The sequence below is a fragment of the Peromyscus leucopus genome, chromosome X, assembly GCF_004664715.2.
Source record: "Peromyscus leucopus breed LL Stock chromosome X, UCI_PerLeu_2.1, whole genome shotgun sequence".
Classification (NCBI taxonomy): domain Eukaryota; kingdom Metazoa; phylum Chordata; class Mammalia; order Rodentia; family Cricetidae; genus Peromyscus; species Peromyscus leucopus.
Genome location: NC_051083.1, coordinates 103,524,747 through 103,542,226, shown reverse-complemented (window position 1 = coordinate 103,542,226; position 17,480 = coordinate 103,524,747). Strand labels below are relative to the sequence as shown.

Below are 17,480 nucleotides of genomic sequence, written 5' to 3'. Positions count from 1 at the left end.
GGACATTGTTGATAAAGAAGAGGGCCAAGGACAAAGGCCCGAATGCTATGTTTCAAAATCAGGGCTAGAAGAATGGGCCATTAGAGGAGCCTGAGAAGGACCAGCCAATAAAGAAAGAGGAAAATTTGGGGAGTGTGATGTTCTCATCAGGAACTGATACAAATGTTTTAAAAGGGAGAGTAGGAGAGAGAGAGACGCTGTGGGAAGGCTGGCTTTAGGCAGAGCAGTTCTGCTGTGAGGACCAAGCCAGGCGGTTCTGGAGCCCTCGCTGGGACAAGCACAGAGAATTCCAAGCGAAGTCACAGAATGAGTGAGTAGAGACAACTCGTGGATTTTGTGCTAACAAGCCCGAGAAGGATGAGGAAGTAACATGAAAGGATTTGCAGTGAAGGGGAGGTTTATTCATTTTGCTGTGATGGTGGGTTTGGTGAGGAGGGAGATGTTCCACAGGCCCCACCCGAGATGAGTGGTTGCTGGTGGTGATGTTCTCGGGGCATTTAGGATCAGTTGAGGGAAGGGGGGCATGTATTCCAGAGAAAATTTCTGACTGAACTCTGGGGTTAAATCAAATTCCTTCTGGTAGTGACAATGAGTTGCAGTGGTGTCCAAATACTCTTTTTTCTTCCTTTGTCTTTCATAAGTTTCTCTTTAGTGGTTCTCCTTCTACCACCGGCTATGGTGAGTCAAGGACGATGTGAGCCAAAGATGGCTGGGCATCATTTGGCTCCTTTGCCAGGGGTTTCTGAAGTTCAGACATAGTTTCTTTCCCTCTGTGAGGCATGAGTGCTGGGAAGGACTGCCATGTTCACTAAGATGGCCGTGAGTGTCACAGTGATTCCTCATCCATCACTTCCCCCTCCCCCAGCCATAGGCTGTATATCCATGTATTTGCCTCTTCTGGTCATTTCCTATTATTGGGATTACTGTCTTTTTAAGACATGATACCTAACCCTAGTCTCAATTGCATTTGTATGACTTTTCTTGAATAGTTTAAGAATATAACTTAAGGATAAGTAGCAAGGTGAAATGATTTTGTTGTCCTATATATTGAAGGAATCATCTTTTCCTCTTTTGTTCTGAAGGTTTTCAGTGAGTTTACCATGGCTGAGTCATTAAAGGAAGTGTCCAGCAGCATGGAAGCTTTGGAAGGCTCAGAGGAGGGTAAGTCACATGATCAAATCTCAATGACCAGTGCTAGATTTGCTGTGTACTGCCATCAGGAAAAAGAACGAGTCCTCTCAGAAAGGAGACCATTAGAGGGGGATAAAGGGAAAAGAGGTCTTAAAGGAGAAGTGAGGAATTAAAAATAAGTAATAGAATACACGTGACTCAAAAGCAAAATGGAGGCTACTAGGCCTAGGAAGTGGACCAGCAGGAGAAGATGGAGGGATGGAGGAGGGTGGGGCATGGGAGGGGAGGAGCAACAAGGCCTAAAATCTTTGCAGAAGCTTCTATTCACTACAGTAAAGTATTTCTGCTTAGTCATAAGTAATAACCAGAACTGAACCACAACATCATGAATTCCCCTAAGGTTTCATTGCAGATAGTAATTCAGATTCAACCAAGGGAGGGATTGGTAAAGGGGACAGAAACAAAAGAGGCCATCACAGGCATCTAAGTTCAGAGTATGAAACATCTCATATGCACATCCTAGCTTTGAATGTTTATGCATATGTAGGTGTGGTTGCAGAACAGGCAACCATGATGGCGGCGGGGAAGGGGTGCTGAGGAAGGGAGATCTCCAGAACACAGCAGCCATGATGGCGGCGGGGAAGGGGTGCTGAGGAAGGGAGGAGGTCTGCAGAACACAGCAGCCATGATGGGGCAGGGAAGGGGGGGGGGGGGGGGGGGGGGGGGGGGGGGTGCTGAGGAAGGGAGGAGATCTGCAGAACACAGCAGCCATGATGGGGGCAGGGAAGGGGTGCTGAGGAAGGGAGGAGATTACAGAACACAGCAGCCATGATGGGGCGGGGAAGGGGTGCTGAGGAAGGGAGGAGATCTGCAGAACACAGCAGCCATGATGGGGCGGGGAAGGGGTGCTGAGGAAGGGAGGAGATCTCCAGAACACAGCAGCCATGATGGGGCGGGGAAGGGGTGCTGAGGAAGGGAGGAGATCTCCAGAACACAGCAGCCATGATGGGGCGGGGAAGGGGTGCTGAGGAAGGGAGGAGATCTCCAGAACACAGCAGCCATGAGGGGCGGGGAAGGGGTGCTGAGGAAGGGAGGAGATCTCCAGAACACAGCAGCCATGATGGGGCGGGGAAGGGGTGCTGAGGAAGGGAGGAGATCTCCAGAACACAGCAGCCATGATGGGGCGGGGAAGGGGTGCTGAGGAAGGGAGGAGATCTCAGAACACAGCAGCCATGATGGGGCGGGGAAGGGGTGCTGAGGAAGGAGGAGAGAAGCAGATGCAATGCTGAGGAAGAGCAGCAGCAGCCATGATGGGGCGGGGAAGGGGTGCTGAGGAAGGGAGGAGATCTCCAGAACACAGCAGCCATGATGGGGGCAGGGAAGGGGTGCTGAGGAAGGGAGGAGATCTGCAGAACACAGAAGGAAGGGATAAGGAGGAATTGAGGAGACAGAACACAGAGCCATGATGGGGCGGGGAAGGGTGCAGGAGAACAGAACACAGCAGCCATGATGGGGCGAAGGGAAAAGGGACGTGCCTGAAGACGGCGAAGCAAGAAGAAAGATCTCCAGAAACAGCAGAAACCATGAAGGGCGGGGAAGGAAGGTGCTGAGCGAAGAGGAGGAGATCTCCGGAAACAAAGCAGCCATAGGCGGCGGGGAAGGAAGGTGCTGAGGAAGGGAGGAGATCTCCAGAACACAGCAGCCATGATGGCGGCGGGAGGGCAGTCTGAGAGAAGGACAGGAGATAACTGCAGAACACAGCAGCCCAGGGATGCGCGGATGGAAGGAAAGGTAATGTGAGAAGAAAAGGAGGAGAAACACAGAAACAACAGCAGCCATGAAATGGGGGGACGAAGGAAGGGTGAGAAGGGGTGCTGAGGAAGGGAGGAGCACTCACAGAACAGAACACAGCAGCCATGATGGGGCGGGGAAGGGGTGCTGAGGAAGGGAGGAGATCTCCAGAACACAGCAGCCATGATGGGGCGGGGAAGGGGTGCTGAGGAAGGGAGGAGATCTCCAGAACACAGCAGCCATGATGGGGCGGGGAAGGGGTGCTGAGGAAGGGAGGAGATCTGCAGAAACAGCAGCCATGATGGGGCGGGGGGGGGGGGGGGAGGGAGCGCAGCAGTGGGGGGGGGGGGTGGAGGAGGGAGGAGATCTCCAGAACACAGCAGCCATGATGGGGCGGGGAAGGGGTGCTGAGGAAGGGAGGAGATCTCCAGAACACAGCAGCCATGATGGGGCGGGGAAGGGGTGCTGAGGAAGGGAGGAGATCTCCAGAACACAGCAGCCATGATGGGGCGGGGAAGGGGTGCTGAGGAAGGGAGGAGATCTCCAGAACACAGCAGCCATGATGGCGGCGGGGAAGGGGTGCTGAGGAAGGGAGGAGATCTCCAGAACACAGCAGCCATGATGGGGCGGGGAAGGGGTGCTGAGGAAGGGAGGAGATCTGCAGAACACAGCAGCCATGATGGGGCGGGGAAGGGGTGCTGAGGAAGGGAGGAGCCCACAGAACACAGCAGCCATGATGGGGCGGGGAAGGGGTGCTGAGGAAGGGAGGAGGTCTGCAGAACACAGCAGCCATGATGGGGCGGGGAAGGGGTGCTGAGGAAGGGAGGAGATCTCCAGAACACAGCAGCCATGATGGGGCGGGGAAGGGGTGCTGAGGAAGGGAGGAGCCCACAGAACACAGCAGCCATGATGGGGCGGGGAAGGGGTGCTGAGGAAGGGAGGAGATCTGCAGAACACAGCAGCCATGATGGGGCGGGGAAGGGTGCTGAGGAAGGGAGGAGCTCAGAACACAGCAGCCATGATGGGGGGGAAGGTGCTGAGGAAGGGAGGAGATCTCCAGAACACAGCAGCCATGATGGGGCGGGAAGGGGTGCTGAGGAAGGGAGGAGATCTCCAGAACACAGCAGCCATGATGGGGCGGGGAAGGGGTGCTGAGGAAGGGAGGAGATCTGCAGAACACAGCAGCCATGATGGGGCGGGGAAGGGGTGCTGAGGAAGGGAGGAGATCTGCAGAACACAGCAGCCATGATGGGGCGGGAAGGGGTGCTGAGGAAGGGAGGAGCCCACAGAACACAGCAGCCATGATGGGGCGGGGAAGGGGTGCTGAGGAAGGGAGGAGATCTGCAGAACACAGCAGCCATGATGGGGCGGGGAAGGGGTGCTGAGGAAGGGAGGAGATCTCCAGAACACAGCAGCCATGATGGGGCGGGGACAACCGGATGGGGAGGTGAAATGGGAGGAGAATCAACAAGAAAATGTTATCTGAAAATGCCACAATGAAACGTAATACTTTGTATGCTAATAAATAAAAATATTAAATTAAAAAATAAAATAAATCTCATTTGCAAACCTTCTTCAAATACGTATTCATTAGCTAAATTGTGGCGCCATCTATGAGTGAGAGATGAACCTGAGAGGAATTCATAGAAATGGAGAGATAATTCACCAACACTGATTATATAAATAATGAGTTTAAACACTGAGTATAAAATAATGGGTTTCATTGTGAAATTGTAATATATGTGTGTAACTCAATTTTAATATGGTCACCCCATTACCATTTCTCTTCCCAAAGTATATTCAAAAGTGGATCTCTGAGGCACAAAGTGAAAATTGACTTTAAAGACAGAACCAAATGTAATAGCTAATTGGGTTGTTTTTTCATTGGTTTGCTGAGTTTTCTTCAGTCATGTATGGCTTAAAAGACTATCTAGGAAGCCCGAGAATAGACCCTCCAGAGAGTAATTGGGCACTGCAGAATATTCAAGAAATGGATGTGAATGAATGATGGATGGATGAACGAATGAATGAGTGAAATGACTCCTCACCAAAGCAGACCCAACAAAGCCATCAGCTGACTGAGCCTGATGCCTACAGAAGAGGGCAGCGGTGTGGTAATCTTGATGAAGGCTGGAGAGAGGGAAATGCTTTCGGTTTGTTCTCTAGAATGTTCAAAAGATCACATTTAAAAAAAATAAAATAAAATGGCTATTTGGTGATGGAAGGGAGGTAAAGGTTGTCATTTTATATTATGCATTTTAAAGCTAAATTCAATTCAGATGGAATGGACTGCCCATATGCATGATGGATAAGCAAACACAGGAAGAAGTAGCAACAATTTCTTCACTGGATTTAGTTGTGATTTCTTCGGCAGGTGGTGGGAGCAGCCTTTAAAGGGCTGTTTCGTAGCACGTGACACGCTCATTCGGGTTTTTGTTGAGTAATGATTTTGAAAGTTGCTTGCTGTTTGGAAATTGGTGTGGACACAGAAATCAATGGCTTTGTTCAAGAAAGCCACATAGCTGTCAGCAGTCAGCTGTCAGCGCTGTGCTCTCTGGCTTGTAACAGCGACACCTTGTGGTGACACGAGTTATAAGCCTACAGGTTACAGAAATACTGTTGGGTGTAACGTTTTTTACCCCTACCTGCCTAACTACCCTTTGTATTTTTAGTGGCTTTTGAAAACCAGCATTTTGTGGCTCATCTGCTGGCAATTTAAAAGCAACCCTTACAAAAAGAAACCCTGATAAGGCATATTTATATACTCATATCTGGCAAACATCTTTGATTGTACTAGGATTTCACAAATGTGCCTAGCAACTGGTTACTGTCTAAGGTGATGCCCTGCTTCCATGCCATGGCTCAGGATCACTGAGCATTCAACACAGTGTTTGCCAGTTTGGTCTTCTTGTGTTTTCCCAAATCCCTGCAAGCAAAGCTATGCAAACCCCATCCTCACAGCACTTAGCCCCCAAAGGCACAATGGAAGCATTCCTTGTCCTCTAGTGCCTCTGGTGGAAAGAGATATGCATCATTTCAAGTATTTTGCATCCTTCTGGGGAAATAACTTGTTCCTTCCCTTCAAAGAATGCAAAATGGGTGAGAAAAACTGAATCTGTGCATACTGAAATGCTAGCACACGAGTCATCTTGCTAATTGAGGAGGATAAAATGTGTGTGAGTGTGATTTTGTCTCCTCAGGTCAGGATTATGTGTGGTAAGTTTGGTTTTACAGCCTTATCAGTTTTTTTACCCAGCCATTCCATCTTTGCCGGTTGTGTTACAAATGGAGCTACCAGCTGCTGATGCGACTATCTTGTCTTTGCCGGTTTGTAAGAAGTGGGTTTGCAACTCCAAAACATCTAGCTTTGTTTTCCTGACACCCATTCCGGGATTTTGAAGCAAAGGGGGCAGGTAGGGTGGGGTGTTGGTGTAGGCCCTATATTTCTAAGCATGGTGAATGTTTATTAGGTCAATCCTGTTTTTCTTGTAATGGCTGAAATGTAGCAGGCTCTTTCCTGATTAGCCCAATTCTTCTCTGACGGCCTGCATTAGTGATCGGTGTGTTGGAGCTGGCTCAGACGGGCTCAGACTTGCTCAAACTGTCTCAAGCCGGTTTCAGAAACTGATTCAAAATGGCCACGGTAGGAGTGTTTCCACTGCACCAATAGGTGAAGAGTGTTGTAAACGGAGGCTTTTCTCTGTCTCACCCCACTTCCACATCATCATTCAGAGGCTTGTATTAATTATAAATATTTGGCCAATGGCTCAGGCTTATTACATTTAAATTAACCCATTTCTATTGATCTATGCATGGCCATGTGGCCCATGGCTTATTGGTCCTTTGGCATCTTGTTCCTTGGGCAGCTTGTTAGCATCTCCTCTGACTCCACTCTTCTTCTCCCTGTATCTCCATTTGGCTTTCCTGCCCAGCCTTATTATGCCTGGCTCTAGGCCCAATCAGCTTTTATTATCAACCAATGAGAGCAACATATATTCAGAGCATACAGAAGGGTCCTCCCACAGCAGAGTGCACACCAGGGCATTTCCCCACAAGGGGCTAACTGTGAAGCAAACTTTTCTGGCACAAAACTGCAATTATGACTGTAGCGATTAGCACTGCACCTGTAAACCTTAGTTCTATAGTCCCAGCACTCAGGGTAGAGGGCAGGAAGATTAAAGGTTCGAAGCTAGCCTCATCTATGAAGTGAGACCCTGTTTTTTTTTTTAACTCCACAATTACCTAGATTTAAGAAATTGGATGATTTTTAAAAAAGAAAGCCAAGCCTGGAGTGGTGGCACTCACCTGCATACCAGGATTCTTGGTGTCAAGGCAAGTGCATCAACAGTTTGAGGCGAGCCTAGGCTACATATCAAAACCTTTAAAAAAAAACAAAACAAAACAAAAAAAAAAACCAAACCTCACAGTTTCATAGATTTACAAAGTTAAAAGATTAAAAGATTGATGGCGCCGGCCTAGAATACCAGCACTTGGAGGTGGAGGCAGGAGGATGAAGAGTTTGGGGCCGGCTTCATCCACATAGTGAGACCCTGTTTTTTTTCCCCTCACAACTTTGATTTAAGAAATTAGACACTTAAAAAAGGACACCTGGCCTGGGTGGTGGCACAGGCCAGCAATTTCAGCACTCAGTGTGCGGAGACAGGAAGATTGTGAGTTCCAGGCCAACCTGGGCTTGGTTTTTAAACTCCCAAATTTTTTAAACTCCCAAACTCCAAATTTTTAATTTAAAAATTAAAAGACTAAAAGCGAAAGTCTAGGCTGCAGTGGAGGCCTACATCAACTAGGGTGTAGCCAAGCCTGGGGTGCTAGCAAAGTCCTACAATACAAACCCCAGGTGTGGAGGGAGAGAGATGAAGAGGTTGAAGATAGCCTGGGCTATAGAGTAAGACTCGGTTTTTTAACCACCACAGATTCCTAGATTAAAGAAATGAAAAGAGGGGCTGGAGAGATGGCTCAGAGGTTAAGAGCACTGACCGCTCTTCCAGAGGTCCTGAGTTCCATTCTCAGCAACCACGTGGTGGCTCACAACCATCTGTAATGAGATCTGACGCCCTCTTCTGGAGTGCAGGCATACATGCAGGCAGAGCACTGTATACATAATAAATAAATAAATAAATAAATAAATAAATAAATAAATAAATAAATAAATCTTGAAAGGAGTAAAAGATAAGGCCTGAGCTGGTACTACAGCTTGCTACACTGGCACTCTGGATGTGGAGGTAAGAGAATCCCAAATGAGAGGGCAGCCTGGACTGTAGTGCAAATTCTAATTGGTCTTAATAATAAAAACCCGGAGTCAGATATGGGGTAAATGCTGAAAGATCAGAGAAGCAAAGGAACCAGCCACTAGAAAGACCTCTTAACTCTACTGAATCCTCAGACCAAAAGAGGTTGAGCTCCTGTCTCCTCCCACCTTATATTACTGTCTCCACCTCCCTAGTGCTGGGATTAAAGGGATGAGCCTCCACTGCCTGGCTCTGTTTCTCTTTTAGACTGGATCAATCTTGTGTAGACCAAGGTGGTCTTGAACTCCTGATCCTCCTGCTTCCTCCTCCCAAGTGCTGGGATTACAGGTGTGTGCCACCACTGCCTGGCCTGTATGGTTAACTAGTGGCTGCTTCCACACTCTGATCTCCAGGCAAGCTTTATTTGTTAGAGCACAAACAAAATATCACAGCAAGACCCTGTTGTTTTAATACCCACACTTTCTTAGACTTAAGCATTTAAAAGGTTAAAAGAGATGGTCAAGCCTGGGGTGGTGGCATAGGCCTTCAACACCAGCCCTGAGCGTGTGGAAACCAGAGGATGGAATTTAAAGACACCTCTCATTTACACAGAGAGGCCGTTTTAGAAAGGAAACACACACAATGCCCTGGATTGAAGACATTAAAAGATTAAAAGTGAAGGTCAAGCCTTGGTAGGTGGCATAGGCCTGTAATAAAATCACTCGAGTTGTGGAGGCAGGAGGATCAAGAGTGTGTAGCCTGCTTAGGCTGCATATTGGGACCTTTCAAAAAAAAACCTCACAATTTCATATATTTAAAAAATAGAACAGTAAAAGAGAAGGCAAAGCCTGGATTGGGGGCACAGGTCTGCAGTAGCAGAACTTAAGTTTGGGACAGCAGGATCAAGTGTGTGAGGCTGGCCCCATTTTTCCAACCCCCTCAATTTTATAGATTGAAGAAATTCCAAAGTTTAAAAGAGAAGTCAATGCCTAGGTGGTGTTACAGGCCTGCGATTCCAATACTTGGGGTGTGGAGTCAGGAGAATTGAAAGCCTGAGGTCTGTTTTTTTCACCCCTAGAATATCCTACATTTACAACATTAAAACGTTAAAAGACAAAGTGAGGCCTGGGTGGTGGCGCAGGCCTGAAATAATGGCAGAGACAGGGGGACTGAGAGTTTGGGGCCAGCTTGAGCTACAGGGTTTTGTTTGTTTGTTTGCCTTTTGTTTTTGTTTTGGGTTTTTTTGCTGTTGTTTTGTTTTGTTTTTATCTCCCACACTTTCTGAGACTTAAGGAATTAAAACACAAGGCCAAATCCAGGGTGGTAGCGAAAGGTTGTAGTACCAGCCCTCTGGCTGCTCAGGCAGGAGGAACCCGAGTTTGAGGCCTTCCTGCTCTGCAGAATAAGACCTTGTGGGGTTTTTTTAAACCCCACAATTTCCTAGATTTGCAAAATTAAAAGAATAAAGATAAGGCCATATTTGGGGGTGAGTATCACAGGCCTGTAATATCAGCACTAGGGATGTTGAGGCAGGAAGATCATGATTTCAAAGCCAGCTGGTCTATTTATATATAGTGATATCCTGGGCCTTCTCTTCAACAACAACAAAAAGGTGAAGGCCAAAAAATAAAACGCAGATGGGCTTTCTCAGTCGTTGAAGTCATTGAAATTGACAAGCAAATGAGTACTTTATGAGTTTGGCCTAAATTGAGGTAGCCTCAAGACCCCAAACTATGACCTGGGTTGTTCCTTTCCACAACAATCCAGACACTTGCTTGCTGAGTTTTAAGGGTGTCACAAAGAAATGAGTGGTACAGTGGGGACCAGAGGTGAAATCTGCTCTCTTCCTGTCACTACAGCTCTGTCTCTCCGCCACCTTCACTTCCTCTCCCGCCCTCCGCCTCACAGCCATTTCTCACTTCCAGGAAAGAAGAAATCCAAGTTTAAAGCCTTTAGGAACTTTTTTGGCAAGAAGAAGAAGAAAGAGCCAGAAGGTGCCCCAGAAGGGAAAGAGCAAAAGCCGAGGTTTTCCAGCGGCAGTCTGAAGTCAGTGGCAGAAGTCCCAGCGGCGGAGCCCAAGTAAGCCGAGGGGGGGGAAAGGGCCGGGGCTGGAGCCGCATCCAGAACAGGCACCGCATCGAGAGCAGGTAGCACAATCAGGCTTCGAGCCGACTGCTCATGAGGAGCTCGTGGCCCGTTTCATAAAAGTCAGGACGGCCCATGTCATGTAGAGTTTTGGTCTTTGGGCCTGGTTTGCTTACCTCATCCCTAGGCTGCAGATCTGGAAAATGGAATCTAGATCTTTAAGGAATAAAATCTCAGGAAAAGGTACATTTTAGCATAGGGAGCTTAAGCATAATATCTTTTGTTGCTTTAAAGCACACAAACAAGCTAGCAAGTTCAATCCATCTTTCATTTCCCCTCGGGACACTGGGTGGTCACAGGTATTTGGGGAAGCTGTTTCTCAGCCACTCACTCATGCCCATTCACACTTCTAGATGTGGTGTTCCAATTTAAATATCATCTTTCTCTTTCCTTGGGATATCCTGCCTGTGCCTGCAGCTGTCCTTAGACCAATCAGATCTCCCTCTATGGAAGACTTTGGTCAATTCTCATGACGTTAAACTGCAGACATTTAGAGGTGCCACACAGAGTACACCATTGCCCCTAGCCATTCTCTGAGACTCTGCTGTGCTAAGATTCTCCCAATACTCCCCTCTCCTAAACACTTCCCATGACATTATGACATTAAAGTATCTATGGTTGTTTAATGAGTGTACCCACAATGAGGACTTTCAGATAGCTTTGCCAAGGGAAGGGTGTTGGACAAAAGGGCTTATTTCATACCTTACAAGCAATGCCATTGCAGAACATTGTCTCAGAGTTCAAAGTAAGACTAGAAGAAGCCTGTCTACACAACAGAGGGGTAGGGGATGGAGAGACTATCTGGTTTACCCTGCATTGTTTCTGCAAATTGGTAGTGGCTATTTCTACAAAAAATGGTAGCTTCTCACTCCAAAATGGTCTGTTTATTCTGCTGTATTTGCCACTGTCTTAGAGTTTCTATTGCCGTGAAGAGACACCATGACCATGCCAACTCTTATAAAGGAAAACATTTAATTGGGGCTGGCTTACAGTTTCAGAGGTTTAGTCCATTATCATCATGGTGGGACATGGCCGTTTGCAGGCAGACATGATGCCAGAGAAGGAGCTGAGAGTTAATGCATCTTGACCCACAGGCAACAGGAAGTGGTCTGATACTGTGTTGGCTTGAGCATGTATGAGACCTCAAATCCACCTCCACAGTGACACACTTCCTTCAACAAGACTATACCTACTCTAACAAAGCCACACCTCCAAACAGTGCCACTCCCTATGAGCTTATGGAGATCAACCACATTCAGACTACCACAGCCACACTAAGAAATGTTGAGAGAGACATAAGGGGGTTATTTTTGCAAGAAGTATAAATTAAATAAAGTATAACTGAAGAGCCTGAAGATCACTCCTGGCCTTTGTCCCTTGCTTAATGTGCTAGGACAAAAACCTTAGAGAACGCCACTCAAGTGTTTGGAAGAGAGATCAGGGTTTTCAGCCATGTAAACAGTCAGCCATAAAACTTATAGCCAGTTGGGTGTGGTAGCACAAGTTGCAATGCTCATACTCTGGAGGCAGAGGCAGGGCGATCTTTACGAGTTTGAGGCCAGGTTGATCTACATAACAAGTTCCAGGCTATCCAAGGTTACATAGTAAGATCCTGTCTCATGCAACAAACAAATAAAGAAAACCGAACATTTTAACACAGTACAACTCTAAGATATACTGGTTTGATATTTCCACGTTGAAGCACAATAGTATGAAAATATTGTCTTTCCTATAATCGAGCCATTGTGTTTCCATAAAAGTGGAAAACACTGTAAGTACAAGAAAAGCACTGCAACTCTTAGCATATACTAGTTTGGAATCTGAGCTGAGGTGTTTCAGTGTCCATTGGCCCTGGGTGACATGAGGAGTGTGAAGTGCATGTGTTGTGGGTTCAGAACCAAGGATGCAGCGAAAGCACACAACACAACAAGAATGAACATTGCCAGAAACACTCCAGATTCATCGTGCAGTTGATTCCGAATTAGTTTTCAATCATTGCACATCTCCAGTTATGTAAACCCAAATGGGATTGCAACTCACAGTTAAACAACAAAACAAAACAGGGCTTTACAGTCACCATTCCAGCATGGATAAAGGAGGGCATTCTGAGACTCTACCCCTAGTTGAGGATCTATTGGCAGTTGATGGCTACTAGAGAGTGTCAATTTTCTTAAGAGGGGTCGCCTTTGGTAGGTTTACACTGCCCCAATGAATGGCCCCACATGGGAAGCCCTAATTAGAGACAGTGAATTTAAAAAGGGGATGGAAGAGGAGAAGGAGAAGGGGCAGGTATAGGAGGAGTTGGAGGGGGTAGGGGAGTGAATACTATTTGGTTATTGAATCCCAAGTGGTCTGCCCTGAGAATATATGCAAATAAGCAACAGCGAATGGACTCAGCAGGCTATGCTAATATATTTATTCATATATTTATGTATATATGTAACAGTAATTAAATAAAAAGGTCCTGAATTTGAGAAGGAGGGAGGGGAGTATGGGAGGGGTTAGAGGGAAGAAGGGGGTGGGCAAAATGACATAATTATGTTTATGTGACTTCACCCAGAAACTGATGGAAACACACGCAGAGACCCACAGCCAAACATTAGGCAGAGCTCAGGGAATCCTGCAGAAGAGGGGGAGGAAGGAATGTAGAATTCAGTGGGGTCAAGGGCACCTCAAGAAAACTCATAGAACCAACTAATCTGGAGTTATAGGGGCTCACAGAGACTGAACCAACAACCAGGGAGCCTGCATGGGACTGACCTAGGCCTCTGCATATGTTACAGCTGTAATACTTGGTCTTTGTGTGAGATTCCTAACAGTGAGAGCAGGGGCTGTCTCTCACTCTGTTGCCTGCCTTCAGGACCTATTACTCCTTCCAGATTGCCTCATCCTGCTTTAATAGAAGAGGAGACGCCCACTCTCACTGCGACTTGATATCCTACAGCTGGCTGCTAGCCATGGGAGGCCCCCCTTTTCTGAAGAGAATCAGAGGAGGAGGAGTGGGGGAAGGTGGAGGTGAAGGGGGAGGGACTGGGAGGAGAGGAGGGAGGAGAAACTTTGGTTGGGATGTAAAAAAAAAATGAAAAAAAAAGAAGAAAAATCTTCAGGAAATTCTGTCACCAAAGAGGCCACCTCCAGAGAAGGCTATCCAGCTTTTATTTTGTGCGTGGATACTTAGGATTATTCCACATAAATATAATGCTGAGAGTTCTACATCTTGACTTGTAGGCAACCGGAAGTGAACACTGGGCATAGCTTGAGCAAAGGATACCTCAAAGCCCACGCTTCCTCCAACAAGGCCATACCTACTCTAATAAGGCCACACCTCCTAATAGTGCCACTCCCTTTGGGGGCCACTTTGTTTGAAACCACCGTATGTATGTATGTATGTATGTATGTATGTATGTATGTATGTACTATGTGTATAGACATTGCACATGTCCATACTTTTGATTTTGTGTTCTCACTCCACATCTCATAGACGGATTTCTGTTTCAGCACACATGCATCTCTGCCCTGCTTCCGAGCTGTCTCTGGTATCTATATCATGAACATACCTTGTCCTTTGATTCTTAATCCCTTGGACTGCTTTGAAAAGACTTTTCCTTTCCATGTAGGCCTAAGAGCACCATGGGCGCCAAGGCCATATCCCACGATAGTGTCTTCTGTTTGGAGCCGGAAGCATCAGCAAGCAAAGCACGCTCTTCTCCAGACTCCCAGAGAGGCAGATCACAGAAGGTAACAATGACTTGACCTCAGTCCAACTAGACACTATTCTATCTGACCCCTCCTCAAAGGAGGGACGAATTTGATCCTGATTATCAGCTCATTCTACTTCACAGCAGTATCTTAAACATGAAATAGTACAATATGTAAATAGGTGGGTAACTGTGCAGGGTGGCCGACACAGTGTTGACTGCTGTTGGTGTGCTTACTTGACACACTCTAAGGATGCCATCATTATGTTGATAGTGGAGAGTTCACGATTTCTGTGCTAGCATACCAATCCCCAAGCTTTTCTCTCTCTCCCACAGAGATCTCTTATCTCCAGATCTCTGACGAAAGTCGCAGGAACTGATGCCCTTGGAGCTTCGAGTGCATCTGTGAGCCACTATGAACCCAGAAGTGAACTCTGGGGCCCAGGTTTCAAGATTTCTGAGGTAACACCATGGAAACGTGTGGCGCATGGGCAGCTAAGCCAGAGAGACTGTCTTAGTCAGGGTTTCTACTGCTGTGAAGAGACAGCATGACTATGGCAACTCTTATAAAGGGAAACATTTAATTGGGGCTGGCTTACAGTGTCAGAGCTTTAGTCCATTATTGTCATGGAGGACAAACATGGCAGTGTGCAGGCAGACATGGTGCTGGAGAAGGAGCTGAGAGGTCTACATCTTGATCTGCAGGCAGCAGAAGGACAGATGGTGTGCCACACTGGTTATAGCTTGAACATATCAGACCACAAAGCCTGCCCCCATAGGGACACACTTCCTCCAAAAAGGCCACATATACTTCAACAAGGCCATACCTCCTAATACTGCTACTCCCTATGTGCCACATTCTACTCCCTGGCCCCCATACACTCGTGTCCCTGTCATAGTCCAACTTCAAAAGTCCCTGTAGTCTATTGCAGTATCAGCACTGTGTAAAAGTCAAAAGTTCAAAGTCTCTGCTGAGACTCATGCAATCTATTAACTATAATCCCTTATAAAATCAAAATGAAAAAGCAGATCACATACTTCCAATGTATAATGGCACAGGGCATACAGTTTCAAAACACAGGCAATGAAACATAAATGAGTAAATACTGGATCAAAGCAAGACCAAAAACCAGGTGGGCAAACTTCAAACTCTGCATCTCCATGTCTGATGCCCAAGTGCTCTTCAGATCTGCAACTCTTTTCAGCTTTGTTGACTGTAACACACTTCTTTCCCTTGGACTGTTTCTACTCCGTTAGCAGCTCTGCTTGGCAGGTATCCCATGGCTCTGGCATCTCCAAGATTTGGAGGTCTCCAAGGCAATCCAGGTTTCACCTTCATAGCTTCACACAATGGCCTCTCTAGGCCTCTATGCAGTGATACCCTGCCACACACTTGGCCTCAGCAGCTTTCTTTAGTTGTGGAGGGAGATTCCATAACCCCTTTCTTCTATTCTTGACTCTAAAGCCAGAACAATGTGGCTGAAGCTGCCAAGTTTTGCTACTTTGGGGCTGGAACATGGCACCATTGTTCAAATACATTTTCACCAGCTTTCTGTTTTCAATGGTTTCCTTCACAGCCTAAGCTTGGCTGTCCTGGAAGTAGCTCTGTAGACCAGGCTGGCCTCAAACTCACAGAGATCTGCCTGCCTCTGCCTCCCAAGTGCTGGGATTAAAGGCGCACGACACCACTGCCCAGCCCATAATTCTTTAATTTAGCCTTCAGGCAGATTTTTTTTTGTACAAGGGCAGAAAACAGCCACATTCTTCACTAAAATATCATAAGAATGATCTCTAGGCAACATACTAATATTCTACTCCTCTGAACCTTCTTGAGCCAGGCCCCACAGTTCAAATCACCCTCAGCACCACTGTCTTTCATGCTCCTACTAACATGGCCCATTAAAGCCCACTTAAAGCATTCAGGTACTTTTTAAATCCAAAGTCTCAAAGCTCACAATCCTCCAAACAAAAACATTGTCAGGCCTATCACAACAACACCCCAGTTCTTGGTACCAACTTCTGTCTTAGGGTTTCTATTGCTGTGAAGAGGCGCCATGATCATGACAATTCTTACAAGGGAAAACATTTTATTGGGGCTGGCTTACAGTTCAGAAGTTTAGTCCATTGTCAGCATGGTAGCATGTAGGCAAATAGGGCACTAGAGAGGGAATTGAGAGTTCAACATCTGGATTGACAGGCAGCAGGAGGAGAGAGTGACACTGGGCCTGTCTTGAGCATCTGAAACCTCAAAGCCTATCCCCAATGACATACTTCCTCCAATTAAGCCATACTTCCTCCAACAAGGCTATACCTATTCCAACAAGGCCACACCTCCTAATAGTGCCACTCCATATGAACCTTTGGGGGCCATTTTCATTCAAATCACTATACAGATCTATGCTTGAATTCTTGCCCTGAAACTTAATTGCTGTGGCTGTAGAACCACAGCCTTCCTCTGAGCCTTCCTTTCCTCATCTACATTGTACAGTATTAATAGCCTCCTCAAAAATTTGCTTATGGGGATTGAGTGAAGACTCTGAAAGGTTAAAGAAGTCATTCAAGGGACTAGAGAGATGTCTCAGTGGTTAAAAGCACTGAATGTTCTTCTGTCTGTACCCTGAAGCACTGCCCCTAGTAGGCAGAAGGTAACTGCTAGGTACCTGCCCAATACCCGGGGCGTGGCCGAGACAGGGACCCCTTAAGACCTGGGATGAGATGTGCTCACTCTCTCTTGGCTACCTCGTGATCTTGGATGCTGGATGCTGGATGCTGGATGCTGGATGCTGGTGCTGCGTAGCAAGGTAGAGTTCTCCAGAGAACCACGTTGGACCAACCCCCCCTGCCCTGGGGGGTAGGTACCTAGCAGTTACCTGCTACCTACTAGGGGCGGTGCTTCAGGGCACAGACAACCACCCCTACACAGAGGACCCAAGTTTGATTTCCAGCACCCCATGATAGCTTGCAATTATCTGTAACTCCAGTTCCAGGGGATCCAATACCTTCCTCTGGCCTCCATGGGCATCTGGCACAGGGTGCACATGCAGGCAAAATGCTCACATACATAAAATGAATGTAAATACAACTAATAAATATTTTTAAGAGAAATGATTCAGGACCACCCAGCTAGTACATTGTTGACTTAGAAATGTGTTCATGTGTGTTAACCTCAACCATGGGCTTCCTATACCCCACTTCCTAAGATTCTCTAATTCTTCATATCTGCCCAGATATGGCAGCTCTCTTATGGTCCCCACAAAATGTATCATTTACATAGGACAGCCCCTTACCTCCAGCTAATCCTAAACTTGTAAGATACATCCATTCTTCAGCCAGACACTTGTAGAACTCTGATCCAGGAGTGCTCTTCATGGAGCTGGTGTAAATGCCAGGGCATCAGTGTTTTAGCGGCTTGTCTCTCATCTACTGGTGGGTTTCTGCCTGAGCATCCCTGTGAACCTGGGGAAGCTGC

At 46.9% G+C, this 17,480-nt stretch overlaps 1 protein-coding gene across 1 annotated transcript in view; it reads left to right on the top strand.

The window, feature by feature from the left end:
* Positions 1-213: 213 nt before the first annotated feature.
* The window catches only part of Kiaa1210 (KIAA1210 ortholog), a 50,751-nt gene continuing 33,484 nt past the window's right edge, over positions 214-17,480 (top strand). The window contains exons 1-5 of the mRNA XM_037198799.1: positions 214-310; positions 1,083-1,161; positions 10,094-10,247; positions 13,931-14,051; positions 14,348-14,473. Coding sequence (XP_037054694.1) covers positions 1,101-1,161; positions 10,094-10,247; positions 13,931-14,051; positions 14,348-14,473 — 462 coding nt within the window. The 5' untranslated portion in view covers positions 214-310; positions 1,083-1,100. The remainder of the gene's footprint in view (positions 311-1,082; positions 1,162-10,093; positions 10,248-13,930; positions 14,052-14,347; positions 14,474-17,480) is intronic.